At 38.7% G+C, this 12540-nt stretch overlaps 1 protein-coding gene across 1 annotated transcript in view; it reads right to left on the bottom strand.

Annotated features, from left to right (window-relative positions):
• Window positions 1–12540, bottom strand: part of PCLO (piccolo presynaptic cytomatrix protein) — a 356197-nt gene that overhangs the window by 176721 nt on the left and 166936 nt on the right. Inside the window, exons 5-6 of the mRNA XM_069850050.1 lie at window positions 3385–8452; window positions 994–3008 (exon numbers count right to left, since the gene is read on the bottom strand). Coding sequence (XP_069706151.1) covers window positions 994–3008; window positions 3385–8452 — 7083 coding nt within the window. The remainder of the gene's footprint in view (window positions 1–993; window positions 3009–3384; window positions 8453–12540) is intronic.

The raw sequence follows: 12540 nt of genomic DNA, 5'->3' as shown, positions 1-12540 counted from the left end.
TCACTCGTGTATTCACAGATAACTGAACATAAAAGGCAAAAAATGCCAAAGAACTTGAAGGACAAATCTCCTAGAGATCCCACAAACAAGATACTGACCCCATACTGACCCTGACAGAAGGGAATTGACTTGGACAAAAGGATAGCTTTAAAAGGACATGTTTAATTATAAAGGTATTTTTTTTACCCAAGACTTATTCTTCTTATTCATCAATAACAGTCTGAATCCCAAATCAGAACTTTTACTATTCAAAGAAAAGGAATACTGCAGAAATGACAAAATTAAACCCTGATGATGTCAGCCTTATTCAAAATTGCCTCCTCTGACCCCATAAGAAACAGTCCTCAACACTTGCATAACTTCTTGATAATCCTCCTTATCCAAAACAAACAAACCAAAACCAGATTTGTGACATGAGACCTTTTGGCCTGGGATAGATAAAAGATGTACTGATTGGCATACGTGACTACCCACAGAATCACAAATGGTCAAGATACCTCTTGAGGGTCCGTAAGAAGAGCTAACTAAGGTAAGTATAAATCTGGTTTAGATGCGTCTCAGAAGACACATGCAGTAATTTCAAAGCAAATGCACTACAGACTGTGCCAGAAGAGTTGAATGTAATGTGATTAGGAAGAAAATTATTTTCATTTCCTGAAGAACTGGTGATGACCACTATATTGGCAATTAATTGCCATGTAAAACATAAACTGCCTTCCCAATTCTGAACAAGAATGGTCAGTGGTGTTTTTTTTTTTTTCTTCTGAATCTTAGTAAGACCGTAATATGGATTCCTTTATTTTCAGGCAAAGCAATGAAGCAAGTAACCATTGCTTTAGACAGCAGACATTCCTTGAGACTTTTCAGCAAGATGTGCAAAAAGACTACATATACTAAAAATCAGTGTGTCAGCCCTCTAGCTGTACTGATAGGTGCAGAATTGCATAGTTAGAAAAGAAAAAAAGGAAAAAAAAGAAAGCAAATACTTCTTACCATGAAACCCTCAGTGTACTGAAACTGAGCTCTGGAACTGTCTTCTGCTGTGGGACTCAGGGGCTTAGGATCAGACATAGAGCGTTGCATCATCTTTGCTGCCTTTGGGCTTGATGGAGGAACCTTGGCAATGTCAGCATGCAGCATCTTCTGAGGGCTGATGTCATCAGTGATGGGTTTTTCATAGGGTACAAATGCTGACTCTATAACTTTGCTTGGTGAAACAGGTGAAATGGGTGAATAGAGAACTTTGGGAGATTTGGGAGGGGAAGGGACTACCTGCAATGTGGAGTCTGGACGAAGGTGAGATGAGTATCCTATCTCTAATGGTGTGGGGCGTTTTTTATCTTTCTGAGGAGATGAAGCTGACAGATATTGGGGACTTTGATTATCTGACTCTGTCTCTGTTTGACATCCCAAACTTTCTCCTTTATATGTCTTTTCTGGAGCTGAAATGTGCTTTATGATTTCAACCTTAGCATCCAATCGGGCCCTGATTGAAGGTGTTCTTATTGTTCCTACAGGTTCTGTTTGTACTGAAATTTCTGCCACTGTCTGAACTGCAATACTAGATACTTTGGAGAATTGTTTAGCTTTGTCTACCTCAGTGGTACTCTCACTGTATTTCCCTACACGAGGCTTCCTTCTGGATCTGCTAGAAAGATCCCATTCATCTTGATCTTCATCATCTGTCTGAACACTAGTGTCAACACTCTTCTTAGTTCTCCTTCTCCTGTTTGTGTAACCTCTGTCTGCTCCATCTTCATCATCAGTCTGCACTCCACTGTCCACTATCTTTTTAAAGCACCGGGGCTCTTCTTCCAGGGTCTCCTCAAGCTCCTCATATGGACCACGTAATTTTGGCATAGAACTTCTCTTTTTCAATTGTTTCTCCTCTCTAACATCAATATCCTTAAGAGACATTTCTGAAACAGAGCTTAGAATACCAGATCTAGGTATGTATTGGGTAATACCATCAGACTGAACCGTATACCATGCTTGGCTTTGCGGAATTTCAATACCCAGCACTCCAGAAGCTGTAGTGGTTGCATCATCAGTAGGCCAAAACTGGCCATTTTCTGTGGTTGCATACTGTCCTTCCAAAAGTGTTTGATCTGTGGTAGTTTGTGGCGAGCCGGTTCCTGAAGCGTCATAACCATATTGATATATTTGACGAATTTTTTGCTCCTCTAACTGTTGGTGGAGCTGCTGTTGAAGTTGTTGGAACTGTTCAAGCTGCAACTGCTGCTGGGCTAATGTCTCTTGCCTCATCATAAACTGTGCTTGTCTTTCCTCCTCTTGCTGAAATAAGAGATGATGTTTCATCGACTGCAACTCCTCAAGCTTTTTTTGCACCATAAGCTTTTCTTGTTCTCTAAATCTTTGAATTTCCTGACGTTCCCATTCCAGCTCTTCTGCAAAGCGCTGCTGCTTAATTTTCTCAAGCTCAAGAAGTTCACGCTCTAAATCAAGATGCTGCTGTTTGCCTTCTTCAGGGGCAATGAGAAGGGCAACCTCATCTTCAATTACATCTGTATAAACTTCAGATGCTGTTGTTAAAGCAGGTATCAAGTTGGTTGGCTCACTGGTAATAGTTTCTATAGTAAGAGGTGGTAAACCTGTCTCCATATCAATGGCAGTAATTGCACTATCTTTTTCAGCTGCCACTGTTGTCAAGAAACTGTATGATCTTGGGAGTGGTTGATTCTGTTGCAAAGCTGATAAAGAGGACATCGAGTCAACTGTTTGAAGAGTAGGCAAATCTCTGACACTCGTACTGAAAATAGAACCAGGTTGTGTAGTGATGGGAAATGTTGATGGTATTGGAGTTGCTACTGAAGAATAAACAACACCATTGGATGATCTTAAAACACTTCCAACACCAAACTGGGAACCCAGAGATGATGCCATTCTTGCTTGGGAATACTGTGGTGTACTGAGCCCGAGGCCTGAAATCACCTGTCGAGTCTCTGGATAAGGACCAGTAGTCTTGCTTGAGTAATCCACAACCTCACCTGAAATTATAGGGCAAAATTACAGTCCAGTCCTGCAAAATAATGCTGCTTTGCGAATTCTGAAAGTCATCCCATCTTGATGAATTAAATGAGAAGGGGAAACTGCATGCAAATCTTCAAGTTAATGATCTACTTTAGATGTGAAGGAAACAGCATTTCTGAACATGCAGGCACATGCAGGCACCTCTGTGCAAAACACATATGTAAAATGAAGAAATGAAAAACATGTGTAATCCAGAATAATTTGTCACACTGTCCAAAAGAAAACAAAACAACAGAAGGAGGGGAAAAATAATTAAAAAAAATCATCCTGAAATGAGGTGAGGAACATCAAAACTATATTTCAAAGAAAGATCTGCTGCTGTGTCATACTGACCTGTAGTAACTCTCCCAGAAGTAAGATCTACTGCTGCATCAGTTGCCCCAACACGATAATCAAAGCTATTCTTGCTTTTGTATGCAAATAGTCCAGCTTCTGATAAATTTGTGTCAGACATAGACGGTTTCATACCTCCCATTCCTCGGTAGCCATATGGCCCTGAACGATCATACTGATAATGGTCATCTCTGTAACCAAAGCGATCTTCAGGAAGAGTGGTTGGCGGCTGCTGTGCTGTACAGCTCCTACCAAATGGCAGTTTATAAACCATATCACAGCAGACAGCTCTTCTCCCTGCAGTCAGATCCACAGGCTTTTCATCATCTTCTATTACTGTTGTTATGATACCTGAAGTAGTTTCATCCATTGTTACTACTGTTCTGTGGGATTTTGTAGTGCTGAGGTCAACTGCTCCACTCTCCATGGGCTCCTGAGAAGTGGAGAGATCAGTCCAACCATTTGTAACACCAACAGGCGGTACAGTAACAGGCTTTGTAGTAGCCCATGTCACTGCATGTGTTGAAGGACCTAGGGATAAATTTATTGGCACTTCATCTCTACTTGCAGAGAATGCCTGGCTGCCTGTTACTCTGTATGCAGGCTCAAAATGCTTTGACATTGTTAGCTGAAGTGGTGTTGTCATTGCATGTCCAAGATCCACAAGGCTGTCTGTACTGGCAGTGTAGCTTACAGTGGCAGTGCAGGTCATTACAGTTACTGTGTCAGTGACCACAGACAGAGAAGAATCCGCAACACATGTAGTGCTAAGATTTATTATAGCTGGCTGGACAGTACTTACTGGCCGCCCACATGTATCACTTGCTGGCATTTGCCTTCTCACATCTATGGAAACAGCAGACAGATCCATACAGCTGTCTTTCCTTTCAATATCCACCTTAGTTAAAGTACGAAGATCTATTACATCACCCAAAGGATGGAATCTTCCATTCTCTCTGTATCTGGGTTGTTCTACTATATGTAGTGGCTCTGGAGGTATCGTAATAGCAACACTACCTAAACCAAAACCAGGCACTGGGCCTTTAACCACAGATACTGTGGTCTTGGTTACCTCTGTGGTTACTACTTCTGATTTTGAACTAGGTATTTTTTCAAAAGTTGATTGTGTTGTGACAGGAACAGTTTGTGGAGCACCTGAAATATACATACTTGGATGTGCCATACTTTGAATTTCCATAGTTTTCATGGTTGGAGTAAAAATTGGTTGCACAGACTGAGGAATCTGTTCTTTCGTAGGTGCTTCTAAAGGCCAGCTGGTAACAGCCTGACTGGTTATAGCTTCTGTGGGAGTTCCAGGCTCAGACGGTAATGTGATGACAACATAGGTTTCCTGTGAGGGTTTTGTTAGTCTTGGTGAAGATTTGTTAGAGTGTGGAGATAAAGGGGAAGTGGGTGATGTTATTTTGTATTCAGGTGCAGAGACTAAATTCAGAGTCATACCCGAAGTTAATGACAAACCTAATGGTTTGGACTGTGTTTCTGCTGGCTTATAAACAGATATTGGGAGTGGAGGAACTGCTGGTTTAGGAGCAATTGGAGGTTTAGTTACTTCAGCAGGCCTGTGACTGAAAACAAGCCCTGCTGGAATGGAGGATGGTTTGGGTGGTACAGGAGGTGGTGTTGGGGTATATGTTTTTGTGATAGGTACCACATGACTCTTTAATACAGCTGTGGACTCTAGTGTTGGAACACTTGTGACTGAAGGTACTGCTGTGGGAGCTGCTGCTGTTGGAGTCTTAACCTGTGACCTCTTTTTGGGATAAATGGCTGGTTTGGGTAAAATAGGTGGAGGTAAAGGTGGTGGAGGAGGTGGTGGAGGAGGAGGAGGCAGGGGTGGAGAAGATTGTGCAGTAGAATCCAAAGAAGAGCTTCTAAAAAGCGAGAAGACTTTGGATGTTACAGCAGGAGCTGAGGAAGGCACAGAGACCATGCTGGTCTTACTTAAAACACTGGGAGTAGGTACAGAAGATGTTTCTGATGCAGGCTCTGTAACTGGTACTGATGCTATACGTACAGGTGGTTGCTCAGATGTAACACTTGTCAAACTAATCCTTGTTATATCACCATCCACTTCTTTGTGTGAATCTTCATGATGAACTTTGACAATACCAGACTCTACTGTACTTTTCATTTTTCTAGCTGCTTCCTTTTCTGCTTTGGTGGTATCAAAGGTAGTGGTATCAGTTGCATATTGCTTGGGTTTTATAACTGTAGTTGTCACTACTGAAGGTGCAGTTTCAGGCAAAGAAACTGCAGCTTGATCCACACTTTCAACATGTGATGCTATAGATGGCTTTTTAGTGGCTCCAGCAATGGATTCATAAGGCATGCTTACTTCAGAGAACTCTTTTGTAGATGTTAAGGGAACTTGTGTTATTGTTCTGACACCTTCAGAATCTGCTAGTTTACTTACAGCATCTACTGTATCTACATAACCTGTGGTTGCACTATCTATAGGTGATGAACTATCTGTGGTACAAACTGAAGATGTAGATGATGTTAAAGAAGCTGTATCAGAAGGTAAAACTGATGCAGCACCTTCTGTTGTCTCAGAGTATGTCAACATCGATGTTTCATGAGAAATTATTTCTTGAATTTCTCTGGCATAATCTGTTAAGTATTCATCTTCAATTTCCTCTGCTGTAAAATGCTGTGTTATTTTAACATCTGGAATAGAAAGTGCTGTACTACTGACAGGTGATACATCTGAGATAGCTGAAGTAGTACTTGATGTTAAAGATGTGCTATCGACTGTTTCCCCAACACTAGATACCTTTGTATCAGATGTGGGAATAAAATCTGAAGTTGGTTGTGTTGGACTGGACCCAGGGGTTAGCTGCATTCTCTGTCTTTTCATAAGCTCTTCATAAGCAGCTTCTGCATCTAACAACTGCTTTTCCTCACTGGTAGAAGCTACTGTGCTGTCTAATACAACTATTTCGTGACTTTCTGGGATAATGTAAGAACTAGAAACAATATCTTCTTGAGGCACAATGGAATGTAAAGTCTCAACACTATAGTAGTCTTTCTGTATATCAGTAACTTTCTGTGGTTCTTCACAGATCTGTTCTGAAGCTCTTATTTTTTTCTCTTTTCCTCTCTGTTGTATATATTCACTGCTGTCATCTTGTCTCATTACAAGACTAGTATCAATAGTCCCATTGTAACTATCCTCTACTAAAGATTCATAAATATAATCCTCTATTAGCATTCCACCATATAAAGATTCTTTTTCAAATACTTCATCTTTTTCATTTGTAATTTGAAATGGCTTAGACTTATGGGTCTTATGCATCATCTCCTCATATACCTCTTCAGCACTTTTCAATGTCTTTTGACCACTTTCTTGTTTTGGGAGTCCAACTGGTTGCTCATCTGTTGGTGAGTATAGTGAGACAGCAGTAGGCAATTTGTAAACTTTTTGTACTTCTATTATTTTTTCTGGGCTGATTTCAAATCCTTCAGGATCAGACTCAATACTAGGTGAATATTCAGAACAGGAAGATCTGTGCAGCTCTTCCATTTCTGCTGCCTGCCGTAATTCTTCTGTTGGAGATGCATCTTCAATAGGAGAAAGATTACTTGGTGGGGTCTTTGGACGTTCCCTCCTTCTTTGAGCTCTTAGTTCATCCTTGTCCTTTTTAGATTTTTTGCTAGAACTTTTTCTTTGTTGCTGTTCTAATTCACGCTGTTTCTCTTGTTCCTTTAGTAGTTCTTCCTCTTCCCGGAGTTCTTCTTCCTCTGAAGAATCTTCAATAGTTGGAAGAAGAGGACCATGCGACCGGTGCCTGGCTTTGCGCTGTTGCTTGCTTTCCCCTCCAAGTTTTTTGTGACTAGGACTGCTGTCACTGTCTTCATCAAGTGATGACACTGAAGTAGGAGATGTACCTGGTGTGAAACTAGAAGCATGTAAACTAGAAGATCCTTCTCCTCTAGATCTGTCTTCTGGTGAATCTGTAAGGCTCTCCATCTCTAACTCAGGTTCTTCATCAAAATATAAAATACCTTTTTGTTTTTCAGATGTTTCAGAATATTTGTTTGATATTGTACTATTTAATTCTATTGTTTTGAAACGCCGAAGGCCTCCTCCTCCAGTTACTGCAAGTTCTTCACTGTCTTGACTTTTAGTTTCCCTGTATTTTGGCCCCGGGCTTTCATCAAAAGTCTCATCATCATCATCATGCCATGAATGTCGTCTCCCTACATCGTCATCATAGCCTGCACTACTTTTCCGTGTCATTCTTCTGTGTTTTCCAGATGTTACTTTGGTTTTGCTTTTCACTTCATCTTTCTTTTGGCTTTCAGTTGCACTGATTTCTTTGAGTTGATTTCTTATGAATTGATCATCTTCAGAACCTGAGGCATCTTCATCAGCACTCATCTCTATAATCTGTTTCCTAATGAAGTCTTCCTCATCACCTGATCCCTGACTGTCATCTCGTTTGTACTCATCACTGCTTGAAGAACCAACACTAGCTCTTCTTTTTCTCCTTGGAATCGGTGAGTTTTCACTCTCACTGCTGTCTTCCACAGAATCATACCGTTGTCTTCTTGCCAATATGTCATCTCCTTCCTCTTCTTCCTTGTAAGCTGCCCAGGAGGAAGCACTTCCTTTGCCATCTTCTGCAATGGTTCTTTCAGCTTCTTGAATAGCTTCTAAGTCTTCCTCATCTGAGCTGTAAGATTCTGGAGTGACTGGCAAAGGCTTTGTTTTATGTTGATCAGTTGCCTGTTCACTGTATGTTTCATAAAGATCTTTGCTTTTCACAGATTTTTCATCAGAAAGTGTACTTGCCTGAGCTTCCAAAATAGACAGTACAGTACTTTCCAATTTAGCTAGATCTGTGGGGCTTGGTGGACTTTCTTGGGAAATACTGGGTTTTTTATTAGATTCTTTGAGTAAATCCTTTTCATCACTGGGGATATGACTTGGAATTTCACCAAGTGAACTTGATATCCCGTCAGAAGAATACCCGGTGTCACTCAGACCTTGTGGACTTTTCTGTTGCTGAGAGCTTGATGTGTCTGATTTGTCATCCTCCTTTTCCTAAAAAAATAAATACATATGTGTGTGTATATATTTATACATAAATTCTTAATGTCTCCAAGCATTTTTCAAAAATATTAATTAATGTTTCAGGTAAAAAAATATGATGGCAAGAACACTTACATTAAACCATAAAATCCTGAACACTAATCTTATTACTCAAAGCTATTAAAATAACACAAAAATTCCTCAAATTTTGAGGTTTTGCTTTGAATCTAATTATGATTTGTATGGCTCTCCACAGTAGCAAGAAATGTAATTAGTTGCAAGGTGATATATTTTTCAATAGAAAAAATTGCTCTATTTAATTGTTTTCAGGACACTCACTAACGATAATCTGTTATTAGTTCACAAATGCATGGGACAAGATGTTTGGAGTAAACTTAAAATTTAAAAATAAATTAAAAATTTTAAAAATAATAACTTTGATTACTTATTTTTCAAAACTGCCTACATTGCCCATTTAATCTTTTATAATTCTCTAGCAATATGTCAGTCTTCCCTAATTTTGGACCTATGGTTTCATTTGGTGGACTTAAGTGTTACATACTGTAACTTGCAAGATGCAGTATTGAAGTGTGATTTAATGGAATTTGAAATGTCCTTTCATCTGCAGTTTGGCACTGTACAAACATTTTCTGAGTACCTCATAAAAATAAGTTTCTTGGTAAATTTGCAATGCAGTGGTAAGCTGCTCTTAGGGAAATGTAATTGCAGGGAGGAAAGCACAGTGATCAGGTATTGATCAAAGGAAATAAGGAAATAAGCAAAGAAAGCATACCTCACTAAGCATCATAACCAATGTTTTCCTCTCAGCACTAATTAAACACCCTTAGTCACCCTCCTAGCATTCAGATCCTTCTGCATCATTCTGAATGACAATCACCTCTCTCCTTTAGATGACAAAAATATCAAATATCCTACAGCAAGTATTTCCACATCAAAGTTTCTCTCCTCCTCCTCTCAACTGTGAAATGCTCTTTACTTAGTGAAAGTATCTCACCATTCAGCTAAAAAAAAACTCACTCTCCAAAGGTCGTCTTAGCAGCCATCTTAGCTGACACTCTTACGAAGTGTCCCCACTTTCACTAGCAATTTGAGAATAAGCATCACAAAGTCTCCTGAGTTTAATAATATGATGTGATCTTTGTGGGTTTTTTCCTCCTCAATAGTGCAGACACGTACCATTTATCAATTTTGCTAGTCTATGTCAATGATTTCTGAAGTACAGCAAGTCAATTACTTAAGGCTTTAATTTATCAACTTCCTTGGCAATATGCTGAGTTAAAATAATACCATGGAATAAATACATTAAGAAAATTATGAAAATGGTTAATTATAATCTAAAGGTGCATTTTCACTCCTATTAGGTTGCTATCAGTTACAACTATTTTCAAATGTTTATTAACACTAAAGTTATATTTAATGCTAAAATATCATAAACCAAATATGATTTGTTTGCAGTTATTTTATTTTTAAAAAACAGTGAATTTAATCATTATTCAATTTGCATTTAAGGTACCTGTTCTTCCCAGTAGATATACCACTGTGCACGTAATCCTACAGTATAAAATTAATATTATTATTACAGTAATATAGTAATTAATATTTTATGTAGTAATCTCAGTTTCACAGGAGTGATTTATTATATGTTTTTGAAAAATCAGATTCTGCCTATATCTGTTCTTACTGTTATTGTATGCAATATGATAACTCCAAACATATGATACCAGAGCAAAATACATTGCAATTAAAAATCTGAAACCAAATATTTGTAAGGACAACTCTAAAAATAAGGCTGTGATTAATATATAAATATGGAAAAACCCAGTAGTTCAAAGAACTTTGGGAATTCATCCCCACTTAGACACTTCAGCACTTATTCTGAGAAATATATCCTTGAATATTCTGCAGGCCTTAATTATTATATATATATTCTTTATAAAAAGTCAGCAATGATGCATAGTTTAAAATTTTAGGACTTGCATACTGTATTCAGATTTTTGTTCCCTTCATTAATGAAAAGTGTTTAAAAGTAATTAATTGGGCTATGTTTTTAAAAAATACCTATTTCATTAATACCAAATAATTTTTCATCTACAAATACCATATCCCTTACCAAAATTTCACCTATGACATTTGATGGCTATTTTTTATTTTATTCCCAAAACATTCAAACTTATAAAAACATATTCAACCAAACACTGTGCTCAGTTTGGATGAGCTACTATAAAATCCAAACATCGTTCAAGCTTAGAAGGTCACAGAATCACAGAATTACTAGGTAGGAGAACACCCATTGGATCATCGAGTCCAATCATTCCTATTATGGGAAGACTGTGTCCATCTAGTTGTGGCAGGTGTTGCCCACCCTCACAAGGACCCAACAAAGATTATGGCCTGATGAATATCATGGCTTACCAGGGACCTGACAAATACCAGGCTGGCCAAATGTACAAAGACCATAGCCTTCCGGCTGTTAAAAGCAGATCACTCTTTTTCTGGCTTCATGGAGAAGTGCAGAGAACACTAAGGTCAGCAATGAATTGACTGAAATTCCCACTGCTGCTGGCAGGAGAGAAAGTAGAGAGCTGTTGCCAGACACAAGTTCCCAGAAGATAAGGGACCCCTGGTCAATTAGAATGACCACAGACCAGACTTGCCTATGGGATAAGTGGGGTCCCACTGGAGAGCCAGTCGGAGTGGTTCTCCTCAGAGCAGTAGGCTGTGACAGGGAAATTCTCCCTTTCGGACTGGGATGCCACTCAAGGTAACTTTCTTCTCCTTCCTTTTGGTGAATGATTATTTCTTCTGGGTATATCTTTGAGTGAGCCCCCACTCCTTTGGATGAATGATTCAATGTTCTGTACCCTTTTGCTGTACCCTTGAGAGATTTCCTTTTGTAAAAGTGAGTGATTGTGCACATTTTAGCTCATCCTCCCAAAGGATTGTTTGCAAAATTCAGGAATTCTTAAGGCAATTGTGCAGTAATACTCCCTACTGACATCCAAACCTGTGGTTTATTTTTATTTGTCATAGTGCTAAGCAAATCCTCATTATATTCAGTGAATGATTTTATGTTTTGTGGGTGCCTCCACAACATTAGTGAAAGTGATTCTGTCAGATCTTGGTGCTCCACAGGGAGATGAAGTGATACAGTGACTTCTAAATCAGAGACAGACAATATAAACTAAGCAGTTAAGCTCAAAAATAGGTAGACAACAACTGGTCATTGGACAACTTTAGCCATTCTCCTTATAACTTGTGATGGTGCCGCTATCTGTGAATCCAAGGTGTAGTACCTACTTGATGACAAGACCAGAGGAGGTGGCAACAAAGATTGGTATTGCCCACTTTGTTGCTGAACCTCAGTGTATGCCATAAAATCACTGCTATGAATAACAGGAAATGAATATGGGAAAACTATTTTTCTACAGGAAAGAAATGAAAAAGATCTACAATAAGGGGAGACTTCTTTTATCACTAGAAATAAATGTGATGAGAAAATCCAGCTTTCTTTTTAAGGCTGCAGCACGAAAATATTTTCTATCATTTTTGTATTTATAGTTGTCTGCCACATGATGCAACATGAAAAAAATTATCCTTTCAAGATCACATACTTGTAATAAACAATATTTGGTCTTTGGGTTTTATTTTCCCCCTGTTTCCTGCAGCCTGAGAATTAGGACACGGCCATTAGCTGCATCTATTCTGAAATGACCGGTACTTTATTTTCTACTAGATTGGACATTAGGTGCAAAAAACCAACATTATCGTTAAACTTGTAAACATACAATAAACATAAGAATTTTAGATTAATAACACAATATTGCAGAAACAAAGCTGCTAAGAATCATATATATATTCAATAGATTTCAGAGAAGGAAAAATGTTTTCTTATAAAGTGGGAAATAGTTCAGTACACGTTGAAATCCTGGACCTTTCTGAATAGTTGAATGACCTGTTTTTCTGAAAGTCTGCTTACTATGAGTTTTTAATGCTGGATAAGTTTCGTTCCAATACAGACACTGATGGGAGGATCTTCCTGAGATATGAGGAACCAGGAGACTTACAAAAGCTGCAGGATA

Source organism: Phaenicophaeus curvirostris, chromosome 1, assembly GCF_032191515.1.
Source record: "Phaenicophaeus curvirostris isolate KB17595 chromosome 1, BPBGC_Pcur_1.0, whole genome shotgun sequence".
Lineage (NCBI taxonomy): Eukaryota > Metazoa > Chordata > Aves > Cuculiformes > Cuculidae > Phaenicophaeus > Phaenicophaeus curvirostris.
The sequence above is the reverse complement of the archived record's forward strand: the minus strand, read 5'-3'. Positions and strand labels throughout refer to the sequence as shown.